At 55.9% G+C, this 27,177-nt stretch overlaps 8 protein-coding genes across 8 annotated transcripts; 6 read left to right on the top strand and 2 right to left on the bottom strand.

The window, feature by feature from the left end:
* Positions 1 to 1,763: 1,763 nt before the first annotated feature.
* LSCM1_05569 (uncharacterized protein) lies at positions 1,764 to 2,102 on the bottom strand (the record flags this gene model as incomplete). The annotated part of the gene is made up of 1 exon (XM_067323021.1): positions 1,764 to 2,102. One exon carries the CDS (start codon positions 2,100 to 2,102, stop codon positions 1,764 to 1,766), a length of 339 nt encoding a protein of 112 aa, XP_067179656.1.
* A 3,774-nt stretch (positions 2,103 to 5,876) lies between these two features.
* LSCM1_05568 (uncharacterized protein) lies at positions 5,877 to 7,211 on the bottom strand (the record flags this gene model as incomplete). Its single annotated transcript, XM_067323020.1, has 1 exon — positions 5,877 to 7,211. The coding sequence occupies one exon, from the start codon at positions 7,209 to 7,211 to the stop codon at positions 5,877 to 5,879; it is 1,335 nt and encodes a 444-aa protein (XP_067179655.1).
* A 2,933-nt stretch (positions 7,212 to 10,144) lies between these two features.
* On the top strand, positions 10,145 to 10,498 carry LSCM1_05566 (uncharacterized protein; the record flags this gene model as incomplete). Its single annotated transcript, XM_067323019.1, has 1 exon — positions 10,145 to 10,498. One exon carries the CDS (start codon positions 10,145 to 10,147, stop codon positions 10,496 to 10,498), a length of 354 nt encoding a protein of 117 aa, XP_067179654.1.
* A 526-nt stretch (positions 10,499 to 11,024) lies between these two features.
* LSCM1_05565 (uncharacterized protein) lies at positions 11,025 to 12,698 on the top strand (the record flags this gene model as incomplete). Its single annotated transcript, XM_067323018.1, has 1 exon — positions 11,025 to 12,698. The coding sequence occupies one exon, from the start codon at positions 11,025 to 11,027 to the stop codon at positions 12,696 to 12,698; it is 1,674 nt and encodes a 557-aa protein (XP_067179653.1).
* A 558-nt stretch (positions 12,699 to 13,256) lies between these two features.
* On the top strand, positions 13,257 to 15,113 carry LSCM1_05564 (uncharacterized protein; the record flags this gene model as incomplete). Its single annotated transcript, XM_067323017.1, has 1 exon — positions 13,257 to 15,113. One exon carries the CDS (start codon positions 13,257 to 13,259, stop codon positions 15,111 to 15,113), a length of 1,857 nt encoding a protein of 618 aa, XP_067179652.1.
* A 2,685-nt stretch (positions 15,114 to 17,798) lies between these two features.
* LSCM1_05563 (uncharacterized protein) lies at positions 17,799 to 19,574 on the top strand (the record flags this gene model as incomplete). The annotated part of the gene is made up of 1 exon (XM_067323016.1): positions 17,799 to 19,574. One exon carries the CDS (start codon positions 17,799 to 17,801, stop codon positions 19,572 to 19,574), a length of 1,776 nt encoding a protein of 591 aa, XP_067179651.1.
* Positions 19,575 to 24,149: 4,575 nt separating this feature from the next.
* On the top strand, positions 24,150 to 24,749 carry LSCM1_05562 (uncharacterized protein; the record flags this gene model as incomplete). The annotated part of the gene is made up of 1 exon (XM_067323015.1): positions 24,150 to 24,749. One exon carries the CDS (start codon positions 24,150 to 24,152, stop codon positions 24,747 to 24,749), a length of 600 nt encoding a protein of 199 aa, XP_067179650.1.
* Positions 24,750 to 25,526: 777 nt separating this feature from the next.
* On the top strand, positions 25,527 to 26,987 carry LSCM1_05561 (uncharacterized protein; the record flags this gene model as incomplete). Its single annotated transcript, XM_067323014.1, has 1 exon — positions 25,527 to 26,987. One exon carries the CDS (start codon positions 25,527 to 25,529, stop codon positions 26,985 to 26,987), a length of 1,461 nt encoding a protein of 486 aa, XP_067179649.1.
* Between the last annotated feature and the right edge of the window lie 190 nt (positions 26,988 to 27,177).

Genomic DNA, 27,177 nt, shown 5'->3' with positions numbered 1-27,177 from the left:
CTTCCGCTAGCTTCTTGCGGCGACGATACGGTCGCCAGAGGAAGGGCGGCTGTCAGAGGGAAAGGGAGAGGTGTGTTGGGCGCTGTCGCTCTGCTCTCGGTGGCCGCGTGTGAAGAAGTGTGTGCGTGTACCGGAGGGGAGGGGAAGGAAATGGCGCATGGAAGGGTTCCGGTAGGGCCTGTCCGCCGGAGAGCGCGGCGTCGACCCTCTACAGCGGAGAAGGAGAGTGCATCGATGCGCAGCACCCGGAGTGAGGAAGCATGTACCACCACCACCACTACAGTAACAAACATGCACCCGCAGAACCGAATCCCAGATAGGAAAAGAGAAAAACAGCCATCTGCGTGGGGTACTGCAGCCGCCACCAGGCGCCCGTGCCACGGCATCAACCGAAGAGCTTCGATGGACTTGTCGGTGCGTGATGGGGTTTGCTCCTCACAGTGGAGCACATCGACAGATGCACACGGGCAGGCGGGAGGGCGGCTATGCTGCTGCTGTTGTTGCACTCTTGTTGTTGTTGGCGGAATCCGCCGTGGCCGCTGCGCGCTCCCCTCCTCTCACGAGTCCCTTCCGGCGGAGTGTGAGCGCATTGCCACGGAGTTGCACCTCGACAAGATGGAAAGATAAATGCGCAGTGGAAAGGAAAGAAGGGAAAGCTAAGAGAGGGTGAGAGCCCTCGGACGACAGAAAAATTCGAAACGCTCAGGAATAGGGCACATATATGCACATATGCATATATATATATACATATATGGCAGACAGACTTCCACAGAAAGTAACGGAAGAGGAGAAGGGACGGCTTCAAGCCTCGAGAGACCGTTCAAGCGATGAAAATGGAACAAAGAGAAAGAACGTAAACAGATGGCGGGAAGTGAGTGAAGGGGGGAGGGGGAGACTGGTTGCAAACGGAGAAGCCGAACAGAGGAGAAGGGGGGGAGCTAAGCGTGTAAGAGAGGACCACCCAATCACCTGGTCGCGTTTCAGGTTCCCCCTCCAGTTCGCACGGCCCCACGTTTTGTTTGTACACACGCGCGCACAAACACACAACCGTCTCTCCTCTCACACACGCGCACGACTTCTTCAAAGCTCTTGCCCCTCCTTGGCATGAGGACGGCAATAGAGCAACACGTGAGCGTGAGAGGAAGGGTGGGGAGAGAACAGAAGCAAAAAAAAGAAAGAACACGCAGGGCGCGGAGGCAGACTTCCCGCCATCGAACCGGGTGGGGGGAAAAGACGGGGAAGAGGTGTACGCTAAACGCGCGAGACGAACACAATATCCTCTACATGGCATTGCCATCATCACACCTTCCTCAGAGCCCTCTCCTCCTTCCCCTCCCTAAACAGTGCACCACTTGCCATCATCATTCGCCTCGATATGCCGCAGATGTGTGGAACACGAGGGGGAAGCGAGCCACACACATACACACGCATAAACATACACCATTACTACAACCGTGCATACCGAAACTCCGTCTATAAAGAAAGACAAAAGGGCGGGAGCAAAAAGGGGGAGGGAGGAGGAGGAGAAGGACGACATAGAAAAGGGCCGGTCTCCGCCTACCGGAGCAAAGCAAAAGCGCCATCGCGCCACGCCACAACGGTTGCAAGGATAATGGCGATGTGTGTGTGTGTGTGTGCAAACTGCTTCGGATGCGTGGATGGTGGGTGCCCATGGAAGTGCAAAGTAGCGATGTGAGCCTCGTTGACGAGTGGAAGAAAACGAAGCAATGTGAAAAAAAAAAATGAAGACGGCGCCCGTGTACCTACACAGACACGAACTCGATTGTGTGTGAGCCGGACTGCAACCTCAGCCTGCCGCCGTCTTTCAACGTGAACTTCATGCCTTCCGAGAATCCCTGGCTGAGGGCGTCCTCTACCCTCATCTGCTCATTGCTGCCCATCATCATCGTCGAGATGAGGAGCCCAAAGAGCTTGCCGTTCTCAACCTTTAGCTGGCCGTTCATGATGTTCGCGACTCGCGCGTGAAGCTTGACGGCGCCGCTGCTTTCGCCGGGCCTCAACTCCATCATCACACCCTGCGGTACAGGTTTTCCATCCATGGTCTTGGCAACGTACTTCCCAAGCACGCTTCTGGCCTCCATTTTTCTTTTTCGGAGTGGAAGAGGGACGCCGAAAAACGTAAGGAAGAGAGGCAGAGGCAGAGGCGAGGGAGGGGGAAATGCAAAGGCTCGCCTTGTAGATATAGTCACAAGAAACACTGGGCGCCGTTCCTTGTGAAGAAAAAGCGGGGCACTGCCTCCCTATGGTTTGTTTATTGTTTGGGGTGGGGTGGGGCCTTTTCGTTGTTGTTGCTTGTTTTTCGCTGGTATTCTAGTCGAGTGAATTCACTTGGCTTGTGGCACAGCTGGTAGCCGTCACGCCAGTGTGCGTGCGCGCGTGTGGCGCCCCCGCCAGGCAAACAATACGGGGGAGGGGAAGGGGGGGAAGGAAAGAGAGAAAGAGCGGAGAGCGTACAAGGAGTGCGATGAGGGCCCCTTTTGTTGTCGGGGGAGAAGGTGCCTCATGCTCTGCCTTACAGAGCACTCTGCATCGAACCCCATTCCGCACTGGCCCGGCCACACGCACGATTCTTTAGGGGCAAGCAGCCATCGACATGCAGCACAGCAGCCCACCGACTCGGTCATCTCAGCGCAGCCTGTTCCTCGAGTCATACCCACCCGCCCACGCCTCAGAGCTTGCCTCAAAGCCGCATTCATTACGCAGGTAACCTGATGGCACCTCTCTCAGAGATGTGGCCCAGGCTCTCCGCACCAGTGAGAACTGTGAAACCCAGGTGAGGAACGCGCAATTCACAGGGGCAGGTCGCTCATAATAGAGATGGTGCACACGCGTCCACTGTCGCAGCTGGCTTCGCCACAGAGCCCGCCCACACCTGACCGCCGCCATCAGCAGTGGCTCACCGCTCTGACCCCCACCCATGTTGTAGGCGCCCGCCCCTGTGTCACGGCAAGCAATAGTTGGGCATAAGCAGGGGAACAGAAGCGGGGTGGGGCTGCCAAGCTTCCTCCCACTCAAAGCGTGGGGAGCTGGGCCCCTCCTCCTCCCCGGAGATGCCACGCACTACGGTATTACCTGCTAGTCGCAAAAATGGGGAAGAGGCTGAAAAAGGCCCTCTGTTATTGCTTTATTCAACGTCTCCCCTACAGACACACGTACAAGGCCACAAATACACGCGCGCCAGCACAGCTCATGCGCCTCTGCTGCGCACACCACCTCAGCCACACGCCGTCCGTCTAGGACAAGCCGCCCCTGCCGCGGAATCGGGGTCATGCGCCTAGCGGGCTCCTCCTCACCACCTTCGTGGTCCCTTCTTCGGGTGCGTGCTGCACCGTCGGCGCCAGACGCACTCGGGTGGACGGCACGCGTCGATCCAAGAGGATCGCGCCCAGCGCCCTGCTCGAGAGCGTAAGCGGCGGTCTCTGTCCTGCGGGTAACAGGGGATCGTCCGCGTGCATGCCGGATGGCGCCACAGAGGAGGCGCTGCGCCACCTTCGGGCCAGGGCCCTCTGCGACCTCGCGCCCTCGCGCCCTGCCTGTACGTCATGCGTCCCCTCGACTCACCCCGTGCCGCGGCATGCCATAGTATGACCTGGAGGTCCGTCACACTGGGGCCGGGAGGACTCGGTGGCGTCGTTCGAGGCGTCTCCGCCATGCCCCCATCATACATGCGTCCCATTAGCCCACCGGATCGGATGCGGCGAGCGCCGCACCCTTCGTGCCTCTCCCCCTCGGGGTCGGCTGCTGGATATTTCTTCGCGCCTCTTCCGACGATTACCCTCGCGCCCCTGAGCCCCCGATGCGATGCCGTACGCCAGCCTCTCCTGACCCCACGTCCGCGCACTGCTCGCATTCTTGTCACCTGAGGCCTCGCTCAGAGCAACGCTGCGGTCAGCGGGGGGCACCCTCTCTGCTGCCCGTTGTGTCGATACCACCGAGGGAGGGCAGCGGATGGGTGGTTGGCGCACATCCGCTGCAACAGATGAGCCGCTGCCGTGAGTCGGTAGTAGCAGGGGGCGGGGGGCCCTCCACCCCCTCCATGGGATCTGCTCGGCTCTCGTAGGCGTGGGCGTCGCAGGTGGAGGGCCCCTCTGAGCAAGCGTGCGCCTGGGCAAAGAGAGCTTATGGCCACCCTTGATGCCCTGCATTAGCGACACGATTCGCACTAAGTCGGTGCACGCGTCGCGTCATGGTCGCACGCCCCTTCAGCACGGTCCCCTGCCCAGGCTACCCCGCTGACACCAAAGGATCCCTAGCCGTACTTGAGAGAGCCAACTGCGCGGCTGCATGTCGCCTCCCTCTCCCCCACATACAGACACGCAACGCATATGTGTGTGCTCGGCCCTGACACCGCACACTTCGGTAGCCAGCCACATCATGAGGGAGGTGGGCAAGACATGTTGAATGGCCATAATATGGACGAAAAGGTTTTGCGCCACGAGCCCGAAAGCAGACGGAGTTTCTGGCACCGGATAAGCAGCAGTCCAACAGGTTTGAGCATGTGCAAGGGGCATAAGCTAACTGTCAATGGCAACTGTACAGTGTCTAGGGTACATCAGGGGTCTTCGCTTCGTGCAAAGTGAGGGTGCCACATTCCTCCCTTGAGAAAAAACAACTCTTCCAGAAGAACAAAAACTATATTTGTCGTCAGCCCCGCCTTCTCGGGGGTAGAGGTACTGAATAAGCAATTCTACTGCGAGTGATGTGAAGGCAGAGCCGCCAAAAGGTCGACCGCCCGGCTATTTGTATGAGTACTGTGTGGACTTGCTGTTTGTGTAGCCGTTGAGATGCACGCCGTCACCCATCACTAGTGAATTGACGCTTGTCATGCCTTTGTCGAGGCTAAGACCTGTTGCTGTGTTTCTTAGTCGATTCTCTTGTTTCGATGAAGCATTAAAAGTACCCCCTGCATTGTGTCAATTAAAGCCGCGCCACTTAGTTTGTGGCAGCAGAAGGGGGTGGGATTGTGTTCATGAAGTTCGAATAGGGAATTCACTGCTTGAGTCTAGCGCACCGAGAACTGTTTAGCAGAATAGTCAGGCGTAAGAGTGCCTAACGAGGGATAGGAGACACGAGAGAAAGTATAGGAATTCGGTGCAACTGTTTGTGATACAGCACCAGTGTGTTATAACCATATGCGCACCAGGATTAGGTGTCCAAGATGATAATGCACGTCAGCTGAGTCGCGTGGCAAGGTTGGCATACTCGAGCAGAATGCTGTAACAGCCCCTCGGTCACAGCAGCACTAGCGTTCTTTTCCTTTTTCAGAAGATTCCTGGAAAACAACTGAAATAGACATTCATAGAAAAGATTCTGCAGGCCAGGTTTCCTTTTCACTTCATTATGACAAAGTGAGTCGAATTCGTTGAAAAGCAAGGCCTTGACTTGTCGCAGTCCCACACATATCAGTTCAGAAATATAGATTGTCTTTCTGAGGTAGCTTGCGCCCACAAAAAATACGGAAAGACAGAGCTTCTCTGTACATAAAATCTACCAATGACCACTGAGAACCACAAGCCCAGAGGAAAGGACGAAAAAAAGGGCATGAATTGGTGGGCAATGTATGTGAGATATATGTATCACCTACCCAATTCCCATAGCTCATACAAATAATGGGAAGAAAGTACAGGGATAAATAGGTAACAGAAAATCAGATGGGCCTCGCTGTGAGAGAAAATTGTCAAAGAAACGAGAGCGCTAATCGTCTCACCCTGATAACTAGGACGAATGTAGAGGCGCACAGAAAGATCGGTGCGTATAATTCAAAGCTGAATCATGCATTATTTTTTGTTTTTGATAAAGATAAGGAATAGGATGTGACAAAAAAAACGGGGAAAAGACTGCCCTGAGAGCAGCTCCTAATTGGGCTGGGCGTCGTACACCAATTTGAAGCCGTTCACATCACCTTGAATAAACATCTCTGTCGTCTGTGGATCCACGGTGACCTCAACGACGTAGCGGCCGTCGTCATCCTGATGCATTGTGGCGTTGTCCAGAGCATCGATATGAGAGCGAGAGCCGAAGGTTGCGCGCACGTGCATTCGAAATTCCTCCGTATCGTTATAAAACGCCCACTTCTTCTCATGTTCGTTGACGATACGAAATAGCAAACCATTGCCTTCGTTCTTGAAGCATTTGCTGTAGTACGTTCCCTTATAGGTCGGAGTGCCGTGTTGGGTCTCTGGCGTCGCTGCCTTTACCAAAACAAACTTACAATCCTGGTTCTTGAGTGTCAGCTCATGGCCATGGGAGATCGCCTCAAGGCCGTACTGAAAACCAACATTGAAGGCACTCTCCAGCTGCGACTCCTCCTCAGTGCCCATCATACGAGTCGACATGAGGGGCTCTTCAGAAGATAAGATGTTCTGGTTTAGAGTAGCGGTACCGCGAATGCGATTTGCCACAACAATGGAGATTTCCACCCCATTTCCGTTCCCGGGCGTAAAAACAACACACGGCTGTTTGCACGTGGAAGCAATGCGATCACTGAACGACTTCAGCAAATACTCGCCTTGGAGGTCATTCAGGGTAACAATCCGGCAGAGCTGAATGGTAGCGTCGGCAGACTGTAGCTGAATCCCCGACTCAGCCTTGCAAATATAGAAGCCATTGTGGAATCCTTCGCTGATCAGCCTCTCCACATTCTTCAGAGCGCCATCAGTCTCAACCTGCGTGGTTGCCAACTCACCGCGCAGAAGGCCACCATCGATTCGGCAGTTGCCACGCAGGGAGTTCGCAATGTTGGCAATGACAAAGCTTCCTCCATTGCCGTCTGGAATGAAGCGCATTGTCATCTCCTGGTTTGGCGGCTGGTTGTTGATCGCGATGATAGCGTGCTCACCGTCGAGATCTGAAATTTTCAAAAAGCGCGCAAAAACAAAAGAGCTGCTTGCGTTTTTGAAAAGAACCTGATTGTTGTCGATCACCACGTGGAATCCGTCAGCGAACCCGTTGCCCAGCGACTGCTCGATTGACGCCTGCGTGGGAGTGGTCTCGTTCTCAGTTGACTGCAGAGAGCCAACAATATGGTAATTTTCATACTGCACGTTTCCGCGTAAATCATTTGCAACAGTCGCATGCGCTGTAATCACTTCACCACAGCGGTGGATGGTCAGGTTCGCCTTTGTCGGCGCCACCTTCCCATCGAAGTGGGTAAGAGTATAAGTGCCACAAATATCGTCAGCGATGGCCATGGCTGGTTGGGGTCTTTTTTTTTCGCTGGGTGTTTATGTCTAATCTTTCGAGCAACGGCCGCACTTGTGACATAAAGTTGGGGTTGCTGTAATTGTTTGTACGCGGGGTAAATCCGAGTTGCAAGCAGGTGAGAGGGAGAGAAAAGTGGATTCAAAGAAGTCGAAAATCAAGTGAAGAGTTTGCTTTCGCGCGCGAGAGTACGAGTCGCCAATCGGAAGAAAGACAAGAAAGTGGCGGTGAGGCGACAGACGTCGATGTGAATGGGTAGACCACAGGTCGTCACGCAGTCTTCGTGGCTCAAAGAAGGAAAAAGCACTCTGGTTTGCATAGGAGCTGGTATTTTTCATCGGGCTCGTGGCACCGTAGCAACTTTTCACGATGAGCTTGTGACCTGCATAGGGCAACTGCTAGGGTGAGGGCACAGCAGAAAAAAAAATTGACGCCCGTCACAGAGGCGCTTATGCGTCTACTTCCACAGAAAAATGTAAGCTTAGGAGAAGTGTCTTCACGCTTACACACACACCCTTGACCAAGCAATCCAACGACAGCCACTGGCCTGCCCCCCCCCCCATACAGAAGACTCTTGCTGGCACGCAGGTGCGTGCATCCGTCTGTAAAGTGGGAGAGCGAAAGGTGTTTGCTGCATACTTAATCTCTCATATTCTATGTTGAAGCGCAGGAAAATACGATCGAGCAGCTATGCGAGTCTTTCGCCACCGGTCTTTACCCCCCGTCGCCGCTACCCGCCAGTTTGATCCCCCCCAGCTCGCCAAAAAGCCTTCTCGCAGCATTCTCCCTCCAGCAGTTGTGCATGAAGTCGATTCCGAGGGTCTCTGCGCTATCCCCCCACACCATCCACTTGTCGACAAGCGCTCCCTCAAGCCGCCTGATAAGCAGAGCTGCTCATCCCAAGCCTCACTGGCTCTCTCACCCCCAGCAAGCTTATCTGGTTTCCGTTCACCAGCGCGTCCCCCCCCCAAGGCCCAACCAATCTTCACAGCCAGAGCTCTCAAGTACAAGCACTGATACGCAGACTTCATGCAGCAAGCGCATGGTTTCCCGAGAAGGGCCTTGCTTTTCGACGAAGTAAGGCAAGCCGCCCACGCGTGCAACAAGCACATAGCCGTTGTGCCACTGGTACTACAAGCAAGCCTCTAACTACTTTTTCTCAAGCGTTCCTTGCAGTGTGTGGCATGTGTCTCAAGATGCGTGACTACTTAAGCTACGAGCGCGGCTTTGTGAAGTATCGTCCCACAGCCATCGCACCTCTGCAAGAGCTTTAATATGAGCTCTTTATTGGAAGCTTCTTGCCTGAAGAAATGGTGATGGCCCACGGAAATGGCGGGGCCATGCCGCGTAAAATGGCACAATGTGTTACTCTCCGGCATTCGATAATGCCGCCTGAGTGTATTTATTTTCGCTCCCGTTATAAGAGCGCCTCTCTAGTCCGTTCTCCATCACTATTTCCCACACACAAACTTCTGCTCACACTTCCCTTCCTCGGAAGATAGCATCACTCACCGCTCACACTACATAGCAAAGCAGTCTACTGTGCGATGTCGTTCAGTACAAAGTTCTCGATGTGGTGGGGAAGTGTCACCACCAAGACAGAAAAGCTCTTCAACAAAGAAAAGCAGCGTCTCGTCACCCATGAGTATTACGACAACCCCAATCCTAAGTCCGCCCGGCCGAAGAGTATACACTCGATTCGCGGTAGCATGCGAGCAGCAGCCAGCAAACGCGATTTCCAAGCTTCGGATGGCAATGAAAACTACTCCAAGTCCTTCCGCCAAGGGCGCGAAGCGCCGCCCGAGGGCGCCGTAGACCAGAGCATAGAGGGCATCAACTCAGGTTACCGTGGCACGCAGCAGCACCAGTATGCGCAAAACTACAGAGGCGTGCAGCAGTACCCGTCCGATCAACAGTACATGTAGAGCCTGCAGTAGGTACACCAGCAGCAGTATCAAGGGTATTCGAGTCAAGGGCGTAGCGATATCTACTGGCGGGCAGCACGCGCTCACGAAAACGCGGCATTCACGCTTTTTCCGCAACATTTCTTTTTACGTTTTGCTTTCTCGTGCGCTTCTGTGTTTGGAACTCACTGCCAGCGCAGAATGCGCGCTTGCGCTTTGTTTTCATAGTTTGTGCTCTGCGGGGCCTGTTTGAGGTGGTGCAGTCACTTGTCTCATTTTTGTTCGTCGTTCGTTTTCTGTCTATTCACCTGGTCCCTTTCTTTGTTTCCTCACCTTTATTCATGTTGTGGAAACCTACTGCGCAGATGCTGTGAAGTTGGAGCTGCATTTTTTTCTATTTCTTGAATGCCTCCTTTTCTTCTTTGTATTTCTTTCTGCGTCCTGATGGTTCCTTGTCGCGCCATAGACGAAGCTTATTGGCTCATTCTTTGCAGCTCATACGATCGAGTACGCGCCCTACTGTAACCTCGCTGATCAGACTCGAAAGAAGTGGGACGTTATTCAATGCAAGTGCGAAGCACTACATTCTTGGGACTGCTGAGGAGTGTTCGGACAACTATCAAAAGCTGACTGATTGTGGTTGTCGTGAATATATTTTCTCTCTTCCTCTTTCCTTCTTGCGTGGTCTACTTCCTCTTGCTTGGGACAAAAGCACATGTGTATATTGCTTGAACAAAAAGAAACGCTGATGTACTACTTACAAAGGTGGACCCTCTCACCATACGCTCTCACCAGTCGCTTCCGCCCCCATCCAATGAAGAACCGCGCTTGTGTTCAAGCGCGTCTCAGCTCACTGGCAACTGTTTTGAAGAGCTGCCTCGAATGCTGGAACGCTTCCGCTTTCCATCGACCTTTCGAAAATCGTGAACTCGCTCTTTCCATCTTGTCATTTACCTCCTTGCCGTCTCGTTTAAATGCGACCTTTTAGAATACTCTGTAAGCTTTCCCCTTTCTCTGTGATGGGTCGAGGTTTTGGACGCGGTGCCAAGAGTGTTGCCATCGTCACGCATGCCCAGGCTGGCAATGCTGGCAAGAAAACACCGAAAGGCCTCCGCAGCATCCGTCAACGCAAGCGCCAGAAGTTCCTCAGGAGCCATAGTGAGCAGACGCAACTGGAGGAGTCGTTAGGGCTAACGAAGCCAGAGAAGCACGCACCTAAGAATCTTGCCCAGGAGATTGCCTCCATTCAGTTCGCACACGTAGTCAATAAGCGTGAAAAAGGTCTCAAGCATCTCCGCAAGCAGATTATGGGTGCCGTGAAAGATGCTCGCCGACGCCATGCTGATAAAGCCAGCCGAAAGACTAAAAAATAGCACTTTAAACGCAACGGCTTGCTAATGTAAGCCTTGCTCACCTACTCTATAGTGGCTAGCTACTCAGCGGAGTCGGTCGTGGCTCTTTTTGTAGAAACCCCAAAAAGCAATTCGCTGCTAAAAAGCGTTCCGTGACTTCTGATCTTCATGCTCGCCCTTTCTCCTGCGCCTAACAAAGATAGCGGGTAAGCAGCATAAACTCAGATGAAAGTGATGTCCTCTCTCCGAGAGAAGGCTCCTGAGAAGAAGAGCGCTTGTTGGCTCAGCCGAGCAAAGGGATTGCTGTACAAAGGTCATCATCATGTGCATTGGCTGCACAGTAACTAGGAAGTTAACCTTCTGTGAGCTTACGGCGTGGCAGCTCTCCCGCCCCCACCCCATTCCAGGACGTCGGGCTGATGTTCAAAGCTGAGCGTCGAAGACGTTCTGTCGGTAGCGCTCGTTTCCCTTTTACCTTCTTCCTACGCCTCTTACTTTCACATGCACACACACAGAGTTGCGTCAGAAAACCGAGGAATCAGTAAAGATGCAGCGGCGCCTCCAGCTCTTGTTTAGCCTGCAGCGAAGTGGAGGGTGCTGCGCCACAAGCGCTCTGCTGGGAGTGCGTGCAGCAAGTACTCAGTGCACAAACAGCAGCGGGGGACGCATGGAGGAAGAGGATCCTGCTACAGTGCTACGACAGCTACAGGAAGAGATGCGGAGGAGGGCTGCTGCGGAGTCAAAGGAGGCTCCGCGAGCATCACCGCGGCGCTCAGGCAAAACCAACTTCTTTGAAGATTCGAAGCCTTCGCGTGACAGCGCGGAACAGCAGCGCGATGATGTAGGGAGCACTAGCTATCTTGAAGAAGCGAAGATACACTCGAAACTCGATGGGTCCGGTCGAGCAGGGTTTGAGGCCCAAAGTAATGCGGAGAGGACGGCTTCTAATCCTTTTCTTCAGAAGCTGTCCAAGATGGAGTGGGATTCGCGCCTGCCATCGTTTCCAACCTACAACGCGGCCGCGGAGGAGCGACGAAAAAAGGTTGAAACCAAAATCAAAGAAGAACGCGCCAAGATGTTGGTCTTCCGAGATGTCGGGATGGATCTCGATAAGCCCATTCTGTCTCGAGATGTTTTTCTGGTACTCAAGTACTTCCGCTACGGAATTGATTTCGCTGTGGACAATGAGCTCGAGCGAATGTTGCGCTACTTCAACGAACATGCCACAAACGAGCTCAAGATCATTCAAGACAGCAAGCTGATGCGCGGCCCACCGTTTCTGTCGCGCAAACGACGCGGCACGTCACGGCAAAAGTCCTCAATGTCATCTTTCATCAAGCCTACGCCCTCTGTCGGCACATCTACGCTAGGCGATCGTGCAAAGCAGGGGGGCTCGGTATTGGTGCCTCATCATGGCCCGCAGTTCCAAATCAGCTCCGTATTTCCGCACGTTCGCTGCGCACATATGCGTCAGTTCTGCTCCCCCAGTGCATTCAGTGCAACTGTTACGGCGAAGCTGGGCACACTTCTATCTGGCAGCCACAGCTCATCGTCTTTCTCCTCGTATTTCTCACCTGCGGCACTGCAAGAGGCGAGGGGTAGGAGCGGTAAGCCCTACAATGTGAAAGACCATGAACTGTTCACTACAATAGCACCCTCCATGTTTCGCCGGCCTGCGGTAGTGATTTTCTCTCAACTAGGACAGAAGTTCGGTTCTCAAGCCGACACGGACTGGCGTCAGCTTGCCTACGCCACGACCTGCCCTGAACTCCTGCAGTATATTTCCCTTCCAGCCCAAGAGCCGGGTGTCGCAAAGGGAGACAGCGGGGTCCTTGCCACTTCATGGCGGTCGATGCCGATAGACGTGATTTCGCTGCGTAGTACTGACGTCTACATGTACCGCTGGGTGCAGCGTCTGTATGTGAGTCGTTTTGCCAAATCGCTTGGCCAAGCAGCAGTTTCTGAATCCGGCGAGCAGCCCTCCGTGGAGGAGTGTAAAAATGCCCTGATTGCCTCTTCCACGTTTGTTGGCAACCAGCTATTGGAGCCGTTCTACGCTACGCTGGGCTTGCGAAATTATCTTCTGCCACATGTGATGCTGGTAGACCATGAAGGCGTCGTCCGGTGGCTCAGCGGTGGCCTCCCCGACGCGGACGAGAAAGCTGTGCTCCCTGCGCTTCTACGGCAGCTGGAATCAGAGTACCTCAAGGCATCCAAGTAGGTTGCATCTCTCTGCCAGTTTTACCCTTTTCTTTTCGCTAGTGTGTGTGTGTGTGTATGTGTTCTTTGTGTTACTCTAAGCAGTTGTTCACATGGCCAGTCTAACCCCTTAAAGTGGGAAAGAAGAAGCACGGGATATTGCGTAGAGGGAAAAAGAATGTTGGCGCACAAGAGCGTATGAAATATGGTACATCTAGTGGGTGTGTCAGTGTTGATATCGCGCTTCCTCTTTCTGCCCCCTCCCCTGACTTTGTGCCTCGCCGCAGTTGGCATTGGCTTGCAGCATTCTGCTTTCATTGGCAGAATTCGCCTTCTGCCACTTGCTCTGCTTGCAAGAAGGGCTTTAAGAGGGTTCGAAAGGACAGTAGCATGCCACTAGGGTCGGTCACATATCACTGCAACTCTCCCCCACCTCCTCCCCGACACTCTACACGTATGTGTTGTCCCCTTTCCGTTCAGTGGTGGAGAACAGAACTGCTGTGCACGTACGCAGATAAAGCGACACCGCTCTAACATTAGTATAAGTTCTGTTGTTGTTTCAGAGGGGCTGGGGGCCAGTATGTCGCTAGCGCACAAAATCTTTGCGACGCTCAAGGCGAGCGGGGACGGCACCTTGACCAGTCCTGCAGCGCCGACTTCAAGCCAGTCGGGCACGGCTGCCACCACGTCGTCGCCTCCGTCCGGCTCGTGGAGCGAACGCTTCTACCATATTGCAGTGCAGGGATGCTGCCACGGAGAGCTCGACCAAATCTACGCTTCCTGCGGCGAGCACGAGCGGCAGACCGGCAAGCGAATCGACGTGCTGCTCTGCTGCGGTGACTTCCAGGCCGTCCGGACGGTCGGGGACCTAGACAGCATGGCAGTGCCAGACAAGTACAAAGTACTCGGCGACTTCCACAAATACTACGCTGACGTCTCGGACGCGTCTACCCGGCACAAGGCGCACACAGTGGCGCCGTACTTGACCATCTTTGTGGGGGGCAACCACGAGAACTCTGACCTCCTGGCGCAGGAAAGCTACGGCGGTTTTGTGGCGCCGAACGTGTACTATCTAGGGCATTCATCTGTTATCACCGTCGACGGCTGTCTCACTGTCGCAGGGCTCAGCGGCATCTTCAAGGAACCAGACTACGACCGCCCGTATCCACCCCGGCCGTACGCTGTCAATCCAATCGCCAAAAAGTCTGCCTATCACGTGCGCCGGATTGAGGTCGCAAAGCTGCACACATACCTGCGCTCCACCCAGAAACTGCGCAGCAGCAGCAGCGGTGATACACTCAAGGGAACCCCATCCACGTCGCTCGCAGCGTCACCGCCGGCGATCGACCTTTTTCTATCCCATGACTGGCCCGTTGGCATCACCGGCTATGGTGACGAGGCGCAGCTGCTACGCTTCAAGCCGTACTTCAGGGACGACGTCCGCCGTGGCGCCCTTGGCAACCCGTACACCATGCGCCTTCTACAAGAGGCGAAAGCGCCCTATTGGTTTGCCGCACACCTTCACTGCCACTTCGAAGCCACCGTCGCACATCCAAGCGCGAATGCGGCGTGCACAAAGTTTGTAGCCCTAGACAAATGTGCGAAGGGCCACGGGTTTCTTACCTTTATCGATATCCCGCGCGTGTGTCAAGGCAGCTGTGGTACGTCGGCAGCATCGGCAGGCAGTGTCCTTGCCGCATCGCCGTCGGAGAGCCAGCCACACAGTCCAGATACGCTCCTAGGTGCGTCGCGTATCCGGCGGGACCCGGTATGGCTAGAGGTGCTTCGTGTCTCTCATCCGTTTGTTGCTGCGAATCGTACCGCCGATGCACGACCTGGCGGCGGCGGCGGTTTCAATGTGGATGAGGCCGTGAAAGAAATTGTCACAAGCTTTCGGTGCGCCACGGGGCCGGCTGCTGCCGCACTTCTCGCACCGACGACGGGCACACTGCTTTCGGCTCTACGACTTTCTCCGGCACTCCCCCTTCAGCAGGAGGCACCTGCCGCCAACTCTTCTGAGTATCCCTCGAGAAGGCCCGATGAAAGGGCCCCCCCGTTGGCAACGCGGCGTGACGGCACCACTTGGCAGGAGGGAAATAGCTCCGAAGGTATAGGCAGCGAACTTCAGCCGCAGCACCCGCGAGCGCGGACGGAGACGATGAGAATGTCCTCCGCCTCCACCGCGGCACCTGTGTCAAGCGCCCAGACGCGGTGTACTGTGGAAACACGGCACGCACAGCACCCGCCGAGCTTCTTCGAGGATTTAGAGCCAACAAACAACGTCTCAGACCCCTCCTCGGCACCTGGTATGAGAGCTTGCCATGCCTCGACTTCGCTTGCTTGCGTCCGCGGCGACGCTGGCGCACTTCTGCAGGCACCAGCGGCAACAGCGCTGACCTGGTTCGAAGATACAAAGCAGCAGCAGCAGCAACCATGAAGGCCGATAGGCGAGAAGTGTGTGTGTGTGTGTACACGTGGGGTAGTGCGTGTGTGTATGAGCCACTGTTGGCGTACGAGGTGCACCCTGACCTGTGCTCGGCCCTTCGCTTTCCTTCCACCAGAGCAATGCACGTGTGCTTATTGTCGTCATTGGTTTTGCTCTTCTTTCCCCCTCACCGATCGAGATAGATGCTTGGAAGGGACGCTGCAGACAGTACACTGCCGCCGTGGCCAACCTCTCTACTCACACCGCCCGAGCGCAGCCAGTGGGCGCAAAGCGGGGCTATGAAATGGGCAGCCACACATGAACAGAAGCGGAGCACTAGAAGACAGAACCTCGCGAAACGCGAGAAGAGAGCGTGTGGGGGGCGCACGTGGCCGTCGCGCGCACGGCTGCTACAGAGGTGTCACGTATTCGTATGAACGTGTGTAGGGGGTGGGATGAGGAATGGGGAGCGCTTCTCATTTTTTCGTCCAACCTCCCCATTCATCTCCTAAAGCAGCCCTCTACGTCACACGGCACGCGTGTGAGTCGAGCGGAACCGGCAGCCACGTGATGTCCCCTCCACAATAGCGCACCTCCGTCACCTAGCCTCTCTCCTTCTTCCCCTGCATGCACACACACTCTTCTCTATTTTCTGTACCGCTTCATGCGCCATTATATATATATATATATATATTCATGCACCCACACATGCATTACATACACGCGGGACACCACACACATACGCACACACACACACGTTGTTGGGGTGGTGATGATCAGCAGTGTGCAAGCAGAACAAGAAAATACACACGCACATATATATATATTTGCATAAGAGGACCAAAAGAGGGGTCGAGCAGAGTAAGGAGAGCAAAGGAACCGAAATAAAAGGAAGACGAGAGAATTTTTTAAAAAAAGCGGTGGTATACGCTCTCTCTCTGCCCCCTACCCCACCCCACCCCCACCGACCCTCTCCTCTCCTCTCCTCTCCCTCGGAGACATAAAAAAAAACAAGAGAGAGGAGGCGGAGGGGAATAGAGAAGCGAATAGACGGCGACGAACCGAATAGTACGAAAAAGTAAGAACAAAAAGGAAAAGGAGAGAAGAAGGGGGGAGGAGGAAGAAGGGAGCTGTGTGACAGCAACAAAGCGGAAAGCGAGGCCAAAGACGAGGCATCATCGCTCTCCTTTCCTTCTCGATTGCGGCTGTACTGTTGTTGCTGAGGGATCTCTCACGAAAGCGTTCGCTTCGAGGTTTGTGCTTGTCTGTGTGGCTTTTCTCTTTCCCTGTTGTTTTTCCCTTCTCACACACATACACCTCCTCCAGCCCCGCACACCCCACCATCACCACCCACTCTCTTCTCCGTTCGCAACTGGAGCCGTGTAGTTCGGTGACGAGTCCCCGTGTAGTGTCGCTGCACTGCATCATCCCGCTCACCCAAGCACACGCTTAGCCTCCGATCCTCGCCCCATTTTCTTTCCTGTTCTGTGTGGCGTACGAACAGTCGACAGCGCCCGACCACCCACACACGCACACACACACATACAAACGGTCCTACACGTCTTGGTGCCTTTGTGCGCGCGGGCGTGTCAACTTCCAACCTCGTTGCAGCTCATTCTGTCCTTGGCTTGTGTTTCTGTCGCAGAGCTTCCCCATCCCCACCCATCTGTTTTCTTCCTCGCAAGCGTGCGCCCACACACCTATACGCCTCCTCATCCCAACCCCCCTCCCCTCCCGCCCCCCCCTTTCAGCTGCGGGTCGCGTCGCCTCTGTGCCGTGTTTCTCTTGCAACCGTGTTTCTTTGCTCTCTCGCAACGACAGCCTTCATACACACCTACGCGCCACACACAAAGAGAGACAGACGTATATATATATATATACACCTTGTACTCTCTCTCCCCCACCCCACCCTCTGTGTGTGCTCTCTCTCTCTTTTTTTTGCTACTGTGTTAGCGTGTTTGCTTTGTATGTCGGTACTGGCGTGTGCCAGCGCCTTTGCCCCCCTTCCCCCCTTCCTTTACAATTGCCATTACTACCACTACCACTACTACTGCATCCTTTTTTCTCGTACACGCTTTTCTTTTTTACTCGCACCGCGCTTTGCTCTCGCTCTCTCGCTCTCTTTTTCCTTTGTGGGCGTGTGTCTGTATGTGTGTCCCTTCATCTTACCTGAACTGTGCGCTCTTCTCGTTGTGGGTGCTTCACCTCTTCCATTTCTCTGTAGTTGGATTTGCCTCCCTTTGCTCGTCGTCTCGTTCGCTCCTTTGCTCTCAAGAAGGCCGCGTCACTATCACCCGCCCCACTCCCTGGGCTCGCGGCCTCCTTTTTTTTTCTTCGTCTCCCTCTCTCCTGTGTCGCCGTTACCCCCCCCCACTCTATGCCTTTCTAAGCCCGCTCGCACGCTAAGCACGTTCATCCACGTTGGTGTTTCCACCCACCCCCACCCCCTTCAACGGAAGAAAAAAAAATATTTTGTCTTTTCCAGCGACAAAAAAAGTTCCACAGCCAAAGCCTCTCACGCACAGCCGCCTATACACGAGCACACGTACATACGCACATACAGGCACACTCGCATTGCTTGCCAGTCTCTCTCTCTCCGTGTGTACTCGCACCTGTCTGTGTGCCTGTGTGCACGAAGAAGCTGTACAGACAAGAGTTGATCCGCACACAAGAGAACAAACTGGAGAAACGTCAGTCATGGACGGCATTGATGCGGCGCTGCACCGCAGCAGTGCTGCGCAACCCTCCTCTCCAATCGAGTTCAGCGCCGACAGCGTGTACGCGCGTCACCTTACTGGAGGAGCAAACATGAATGGCAACAGCAATCTTAGTGCCAACGCGTCGCGACTCATGACGTCTCCGCGGCCGCCTGCATCTCATGTAGCAGCATCTGTGATGACTGCCATTGAGGAGCCTGCACTGCATGACTCAGTCAACGCTCATGCCGCGTTAAGTCCAGGTATTGCGCCAGAGGAAGGGGAGCTGGATCAGTTCGATATTGTTCTTCAGCAGGACGCGGCCGCTAGCAGTGGTAATGCGCAAGGGCCTTTCCGTAACCGCAGTCCATCCAACACCGGTACACACTCGCCATCTGGGGCCACCCCACCCTTGGGTGTCGGGGGCTACGCAGCCAGCACCGGCAGCGGCGGTCTCGTCGCCTCGGCTGCCCACTACACTGGTGGTACAGGAAGCAATCAGCGCTGCAGTCCTAGCGTCCTGTTCCAGGGTGCCGCGAGACGGCTACCCTCTGTGGCAGGTGCGTGTCAAGCATCTGCCATCACCCAAGATAGAGACCAATGTGCTCGGCTCATTCATCAGATGGCGTCCGCGTGCCGCGGCGAGTTGCACCTGCACGGACACAGCAACAGTGGTGGTGGTAGCACCACGTCTGTAGCTTCCCCCGGCGGAGATCCGCGAGCGACAAGCTCGCCAGCTGCACAACAGACCACCACGGCATCTGTTGTTTCTGGACTCGATCCGCACATCTTTGAAGAGGAGCTGAGCCTTCTCACTGGAATCATACTGGAGGCAAACATGGCCCACAACCCGCAGTGGCAGCCTCAGTTCGCATACCGCAGTAGCCATCATGCCAGCAGCAGTAGCAACGGTGGCTACGTCTCACCACCACACGGCATGCTACGAGCCTCACCGCGCAATGGTGGCTGCAGTACCCAACCCCTAGCAGCAGCACCAGCAGCGGTAACGGCGACCATGCCAGCAAGTCTGCTCGGTACGAGCACCGGTGTGGCGGCCCGTTCTCATTCACGTGGCTCTCCTGCTGGTGGTGTACCTGCGGCGCATCTCGCGTCCAGCTACCTGGCAGGCATCCAGACCAGCAACATCAACGACGGCCGCTCCACGATCGATACCGAAGTGAGCGACTCACTGTGCCGCATCTCTCATCCCGGTGGCGGAGGCGGCTCGAGCTACCACCTTTACATGATGGAGCACGGCGTCCGACCGATGAACCCCTGTCAAGGCGCCCCGCCGTTGTCGGGCGCCACAGGGGGAGGCGTTCGGAGCATCTCGCAGCTGCAGCAGCATCAGCAGGCATGGACGACACTGATGCACGAAAGTTTTAGCAATCCTGGTCACCTCGACCGTGCCGCCATTGCCAACCTTAGTGGCCAGGCCTCTCGTCGGCCGAGTGGCAGCGCGGCACGTAGCACCAGTGCCACCGTCAAGCACCCGCGCGCGGTAAAGCCAGAAGTGAGTAGCGAAGGCGGCCGCATCCGTGGTCCGCGCAGTCGCACAGGAAAGAACGTGGCACCGAGCAACCACTCTGCCTTCTCCGAATGCTCCGGCGGTGAAACGCGCAGCTGCCGCTCCACCCTCACTGGCGCGCACCGCGTGCTCTCCTCCTCGGCAAACGCAACGACCAACACGTCCTTGTCCAGCAGCGTCTTTCACCAGATCCAGGTAGACCACGGGATGACCATGAGCAGTGGCAACGGCCGCTCCTCCAATGCATAAAAAAAAGGAATAGCATACGTGCCACCTTCCCATCTCGCCCTCCTACTCCCCCCCACCGCACCCTGCGCCCCCCCCTACCGCCTTATACAAACAAACCATGCGGGAGGAGACAGCAATAGAAAGGACGTGACAACTTTCGTGCAAGGGGAGAAGGGACGACGCCGGATAGGAAACCTTCGATGATAAGAAGAGAGAGCCATGAAGGACGTCATCCACTACACCACAGTGGGTGCGGGGAGAGGGGAGGGGGGGAGACACTTGTCGGATGGATAAGGAACGATACGAGAGCGGAAAAGGTGGCGCAGCACACTGTATCGCGTGAGCGGCTGCCGTGAGGAAGAGGAAAAGAGAGGGGGCAGGCCATTGCTCAAGGGGAGGGGGGGTAAAGAGACGGCAGTGCACATCGGCCTCAGCTTCCTCTCCTCCTCTTCCTTCTCCCCATTTCAGGTTTGCGTCGCGTAGGGGGGAACGGTGTCATGTTCCTCTTTGCTTTTTCTTTCCTTGCGAGCACGCCGTCTCTGTTCCCGTGCGTGTGTGTATTCTTATGTACAAGTACGTTTTGGTGATGAAAAAGTGTGCCGGTAAAGCATGAAAAGAGTGGGGAGTGTGGAAAGAGCGCAGCGGGGACAAGGAGGACAACCGAGTTGAACTTGTTAGGCGTATCGCAGCCCTCACCATCCACCAGCACCCTAGCACACGCTCCCAAGCGACCTCGTAGCAGCCAAAGGAAGACGAGTTCATAGAAAAGAAGACAGTCATGCAGTGCCGAGCACCCGCGCACACATCACCATCGCAATGTATGGCGATCGCTACCTCCACTCCCCCCCTCCTTTCTCTGACTTTCTCTGCATGTATGTCTGTGTGCACGTAGCTGATCAGGCGCAGAAATCGAAAGAGGGGAGAAGCGCGGCCCTGTGTGTGTGTGTGTATGTGTATGTGCCCCTGTGCTGTATATTTCATATGTTCTCCTCTTACCTTTCCTACATGGTCGCCTTTGTTTCGCTGATAGTTGGTGAGCCGGAGATGAGGCAGCCTGAAACTGGGGCACCCTCGCTCCCTTCTCCCCCTCTCTGAGGCCTCTATTTGAATCGCGCTATGCTGACTGTGGTTATTGTTTCGCCTCGTCGATGGCGCAACTGCGCCCTTCTGTGTGATAGGGTGTGCATCTGCGGTCCCTCACCGTATCTTTGGTGAGCTTTGCACCTCTCTGTCTCTCTCTCTGTGTGTGTTTGTGTTTGTTTGCTTCCGGAAATGGTGTCCGCCGTTCATCGGTCTCAGTCTCCTCCCTCCCTTCTCCATCTTCCTTTGCTTTCAATTATCACCACTACCGCCTTCTCCCCTCCCTCTCCTTCTTCTCTATGTCCTCTTGTTGTGTCTGTGTGCCATGACGTCTCCTCCGTCCCCTCCTTTTTCTCTCTCTCTATCAACGCCCTTCTGTCCCCCTCTCTTGCCCTTTGCCTGCCTCCCTATGGAGCACATGTCTGTGCGATCCCTCCTGTTGTGAGTCTCGTCTCTCCCCCTCAGCCAACGCGTTCCGAGCGTGCGCGGGTGACAACAGAGGAGGGCGTATATGCACTCGTATGTGTATGTGTGTGTGCACGCGCATTTATGTCATCACGAGCATGTTTCTACATCTATGAATGTGAGGTGCCTATAGGTGAGCTGCTGCATGCCCGCGCAGAGAGAGGGGGAGGGGGGAAGAGGGAGGCAGGCGCAAGTAGGGGACGGCAAGCGAGACACCGAAGGCTAAAGAAAATGGTACCTGCACATGCGCACACGTACGCGGAAAGGAGGAGGTGGAGGTGGCGCATGCGTGGTATTATGTGGTCCTTTATCGAGGCGAAGGAAACGAAGCAGAAAGAGCCGAAAGGAAGGGCGGAAGGAGGCGAAGAGGAGCGCGTCGCTTCGGCTGCCGTCTCTCTCTCTGTTGACTTTCCTCCCTCCCATGTGTCCGTGTGTGTGTGCGCGCTTTCTCTTCGATTTCGCTCCCTTTCGTTCTTCACGGTCGTTGGAGTGGGTGGAAGGGAGCGTGGGGAGCGAGGTGATCTTCGCGCCTCTTAGCATCTCGCTTGTTTATCTGCCTCTGTTTTTTCCGGGTTGGATATATATATATATATCAACTTCATCTCTCGTTGTTCCTTCATCCCTGTCCCCCCTCTCTCCCTCCTCCTCCAGCCTAATCCCCTACACACACACATACACCGCCACCACCGTATCCGCACCCTCACTTTGGGCTCATGAAGCGCCGCCTATCTGTATTTCTTTTCATTCGCGTCGAAAAAAAAGAGGGAGGAGGGGGAAGGCCCGCCTCTTCCGTCGCGGTTTGTATTCTGCTCTCGTATCTTTCTGCGCGTAAGCTTCAGTCACGGACTCTGTGTGTGTGTGTGTGTGTGTGTAGGTGTGTGACGATGGGTGGTGTGCGCTTCGTTTCTGCTTGCAGCGCTCGCCTCTTGGTCGTCTGTTTGGATGTGCGTCTCTGTTTTTACAGATAACGCGCCCATTCCTCCCTTCTCCTCCCCACCCCTCTCCCCCTTTTTTTCTCACTCCTGATGTCCATTCGGCTCCTGCGTCTCCCTCTCTCTCTCTGTCTCTCTCTCTCATCTCGTGTTGCTGCTGTCGATGGTGGCTTTCCTCTTTTCTCGTGGTTCTCCGCACGTATGCGTGTCTGCGCTGGCGTCTATGGGGGCCGCATTGGTGTGTATGTGTGTGTGCCTTCAACTTGACTTTGCCGGTAAACGCGTCGGTGTGATGGTGGGTGATGCCCCTCTCCTTACGCACACGGAAGTCGGCGGTTGTGTGTTTTGTATTGCTTCTGTCTTCGCCTCTTTTTTGTTGTTGTTGCTGTTTGTCACCGCCGTCTCATATCTGTGTGATCTGTTCTGTTTTCCGGCTCACCGCCTTCCCCACCTCTCCTCCCGGCTTCCCCCTCGCGTGTCCTTCTAGCAGTCTTCCACCACTATGTCGACATGGGCGCAGAGAGAGAGAGGAGGAAGAGGAGGAGGACATTATGTATACTCCCTACTCTCTCCGGCGCTCGTTTGTTTTCCTTTTCCCTCTCCCTCTCCCCACCCCCACCCCCATATCCCCTCTTTCTGTGGGGGTGGGTGGGGGTGGGGGGGAGAGGGAGAGGGCTTCTTCCGCGCACTTCTCTTTCATCTGTGTGCGTGTCTGTCTGTCTCTCTGTAAGTGTGTGTGTGTGTGTGCTCGTCTTCAGTGAGCAGCGGTACTCATTCGGTTCACGAGCAAGTTGTCACAAGTGCCTTCTTTATGCGGGTGTATGGGTGCTTTTTTCTTCTTGCTCTCCTTTGCGATGACTCTCTTTATGAACTCCTCACCACCACCCGCCCCTTCTCACGCCACCCCGGCTGTGTAACGATGACGTCGTAACGAGCGACTGCGCGGTGGGGGTGGAGGGGGGCTTACGTTATGTGCGTGCCTGTGTGTGTGTGTGTGTTTGTGGGCTGGTGCGTTGTGTATGATGGATGCCGCGGCGCCATTTTTTCTTGTCTATCTGCGCGTTTGCCTTCACCCTCCCCTCCCCTTCCCCCTCTCTCTCTCTCTTTGCTTGCGTGTAGTTGAGCGCGTGGATGGCCTACTCGAGTGTCGTTGTGCCTGTGTGTGTTTGTGTCTGTCTGTGGGTGCGGGTCCCCTTCTCCTTTGCTATCTTTTTTTCCTTTGATGCTGTGTTCACTTCTTTCCTGATGAGCAACAACTCGACTCGATGTCTCCTCCGCTGCGCTGCAGTGTGTGTGTGTGTGTGCAGCCTTGAGGGGCACAGCTGGTGCACTTTGCGTGGCGTCTCACAGTCTCTCCTGCCCTTTCCCCACCCCCACCCCACCCCTGGTCCGAGGAATGGTGCGATGTGGTGGCCCTTCTCAGCTGTGGGCGTTCCGTCGAGGAGGGGGGAGGGGGAGGGCGCTGTTGTGAAGCGCGCACCATGGAAAATGAGAGGAAGGAAAGAGGAGCTGAGAAGGGTACAGCAGCAGCAGTAGCACCTGCATGCAAGCAAGAGTCGAGGCGCACTTCGGCTCCATGCCTCTGCAGCCTGCACTGCGAAGGGTGTATGCGCAATAGGGCCGGATACATCCACGCCTCCCTCTTCTCATACCTCCTCCACACCTTCAGTGACTACGCACTCGCACCCATTTCTCTCTATCCTCCCCGCCTCTGGGTACTCCACTGGCCCCCTCTTTGCCCTTTCTTTATTCTCTGCTTTCTCTTTCACAACACCTTCGGTACGGCTTCTATGGAGAGACTGCTCGCATGTAGGCAAGCAGCTGTGTGCACCCGCACCACACCAACGCACAGCTTCACCGCCATATATCTCTTCTTCGAGATCTTCCCCACATCTGCGTAGCTGCGGAGCAGTGACTTTTCTCTTTCCCTTTTGTGTAGGTGTGTGTGTGTGTGTGTCCAACGCGCCTACCATACCGGAGCGTGTACGCGGCAGCGTCTCCAGCGAGCATCGCACGTCTCTGCCGGCATCGGTCTCCATCGCCATCGCGCGTGCAAACGAAGAGGAAACGAAAGCGGGCGAGCGTATCCGGCAATACGACTGCATCCAGGGCCGTGACCATGTCCGCCGTCGCAAAGAAGATGATGGAGAAGTATGGGTGGAAGGAGGGCGAGGGACTTGGAAAGGAGCGCTCTGGCATCAAGTCGTACGTGAAGGTCACTCGCCGCGACCCTCACACCGCCACCGGCCTCGGCCATGCCGCGGACCCCGCGCAGGCTGGCAGCTTGGCTTCGGCCCACGCCATCGAGCTTGACGCCATCTACGGCGAGCTCCGCAAAGAGACGACGAAGCGGCAGCAGCGGTCGAGCACGGCGCACGGCCACCCAGCAGATGAAGGCGCATCGAGTGATATGGGTTCCACCACCAGCAACAGCAACAGCAGCAGCGCGGTCATAACGTCGGAAAGAGAGAAGCTGACAGTTGCGGATCGCGCGGCAGTGAAGCGGCAACGCCGTGCTGCAGTCTCCTCCCCCTCGAACAGCGGCAGCGACAGTGACGATTGTACAGATAGTAAGCGATCGAAGAACGATCATGTCAGCGATGTGACCCGCATGTCCGACAAGGAGCTCTTCCAGCGCTGTGGCGGAGTACGCCTCGGCCGTGCTGGTCGCCATCGCTTCTTTGATGGAAAGCTAAAGCGCATACACGACTCCAGCTAGGCGAGATGACGAGAGGGCAGTGGCACCTACCTCTGCTGCGCGTCCGCCCGAGGCCGCTGGGCTCAGTCACATGTGCCCATCATGGGGTGAGCGAAGGGGGGGTATGCACGACCGCCTTCCTTTCGCTGCGCACGGGCCCCATCACGTAACCATCGGCTTTTTTTTTCAGCACGACTAATGAAGCTCTGCTTGTCGCCTGTGCTCGTATGTGTTGGAGGGGACGGGGAGGTAGGGGAGCGCGCGCACGCGAGAGGGAGAGAGAGAGCGGTGACCCGGCAGCGGCGTGCGCTAGCGCACATTTACATCCCGCTCCAGTCCTCCATCCTCTTCTTGCGCTGCAGCAGGTCGAGCCCTTGTCACGGAGAGAAGAAACAGCTGGAGAAAGCAGGAAAAGGAGCGAGGCCGCGATGAGGGGGTGAGGGCGATGAGGCGACGCTCTCATCCCCTCATCATCATCGCTCTGCCCCCTCTCTTTCTCTCATCGTTGTGCTTCCAGCACGCCGCGCACACGTTATCCCTCGTCCCCATTCCTCATGTACAAAAAAGGGGGGATATCTGCATACTCTCTCTCTCGCTCTGAGAATAGGAGCATCACGCACTCTTCAAAAGTAGCGCTGGTTCTCAGCAGGTGCGCGTCATTTTTGTCTCCCCATCCCAGCGATACACACACACACAATCTCTCTCTCTTTCCCTCGTCGTCGGCCACACGTCGCGTTGGCTTCTGGCGTCTCTGTTGCTCCTTCTTTTTGTTTGTGCTCCTCCAGCACACACGCGCACATGTGGAGGATAACGGTGCGCCGGCTCTCGCTGGCGAGAACGCCGCTTTGCCTTCGCGGAACCTCCCGTCCCACTGGGGAACACGAAAGAATTCTAAATGCTTGTGACAGTGCCTCCGTGGCGCGAGAAGCAGCAAGTGCGTCTCTCCCAGCATCAGAGGGCACTCGCACAAGCGCGGCACCGTCTGCCTCTCCGGCAACGGATTCTCCGGGACCTTCATCAGCACTCTCGGCCCTCACGCGCGCTGTCGATCAGCTACGCGAGCTCACACGTCGGACCCAACACACGCTGTGCGCACAGGAAGAAACAGTTCGGTTGATACAGCAAGAGCTCCTGCTCCTTACGCGGCGCGTGGCGCAGATAGAGAGTACTGCGGATAGCCTGCAGGGGAAGCTCAACGAGGTGCATCGCACCATCGGAGAAGTGGTCTTAGGCCAGCGAAACACTGACCTGCTCGTGCAGCAAATGGAACGACGGCAGCTTGCCGACTCTTCAGGGGGACAAGTAGCAACGGGCAGCGGTAAGGAGGAGGAGGACGCTCCATCACTGCCGGAGCCCCGCTTCGATGCACGCGCCCCGCCCTCGGCAAGCTGTAACGGCGGTGTCTCCCCTATGCCTGCGCCACAAACGGTCACGACAGTCGCACCCGCCACTTCGCCCTCAAGCGCGCAGCTAGCGCAGCAGGTAGCCACGCTGGAAGCTCGGCTAGATCAGCTCGCCATCAACATTTTCGCCGCGGATCGCCTTAGCGCCGTCGTCGATCGCATGGCGGCGTCTGGAGTCGACATGGAGAGCGTCGAAGGAAGCGTTCTTTCTCCGGGAAACCCATTGAGCCGTGCGAGTCTGCTGCAGCACCTGCAGCGTCGATGCGCGCTCAGCACCTTCATCGATGCAGCGGGTGTGACCCGCCTTTCGAGCCACGTCGTTCGGGTACACAACGTGCCTCTGAACATGGGCGCCATGGAAGTGCGAGAGCTGTGCGTTCAGCACGTCTGCAAGGGAAAGGACGCCAATGAGCTGGTGAGCTGTATGGTGCGCCGCAGCTCTGGCAACATGCCTGCTGCCGCCGCGGCAACGGCAGCGGCTGGCCATGAACGTCGCCCACTGCGACAAGGCGCACCCTCGCCGGCAGCCGCGCCAACTCGGTACTTGTCGAAAGAGGCGACATCCAAGCTCTCCTGGGCGCCCCTTGCCTCCGCAGACGTCACCGAGATGGGTAATCTTCCTCGCGGTGACGCGGTGGCCGTGATCCACCCAAACACGAAGACGGTTGAGGTCGTGTTCACCTCGACATCCACCGCGGTGCGGGCTTTGAAGGTGCTGAACGGGATGCAGCTGCGTCCGACAGCACGTGAAAGACCTCTACCCCTGGTCGTTGAGCCGGTAGTGTCGGCGGATATACTGGCGGCGCTGAAGGCATGGGAAGACGAAGCCGCCGCCGCGACGCAGAACGTTACATAGTCTAAGAAGAGCCCCCCACACACACACACGCACTGCCCTCTCTTCCCTTCTCTTCCGTGCCGCCTGCGGAGGCGATGGTACGCGGGCCGGGGCCAACAAGTGATAGTGAAGGATAGCCTCGCGGGGTCATTTAATCAGCTGCGTCGCATTTATCTCGTTTGTTCGATTGGTTTGGGCGGTTGCCTAATGC

The sequence above is a fragment of the Leishmania martiniquensis genome, chromosome 17 (genome assembly GCF_017916325.1).
Source record: "Leishmania martiniquensis isolate LSCM1 chromosome 17, whole genome shotgun sequence".
NCBI lineage: Eukaryota > Euglenozoa > Kinetoplastea > Trypanosomatida > Trypanosomatidae > Leishmania > Leishmania martiniquensis.
Note: the sequence above shows the minus strand (reverse complement) of the source record. Positions and strands in the feature narration are given on the sequence as shown.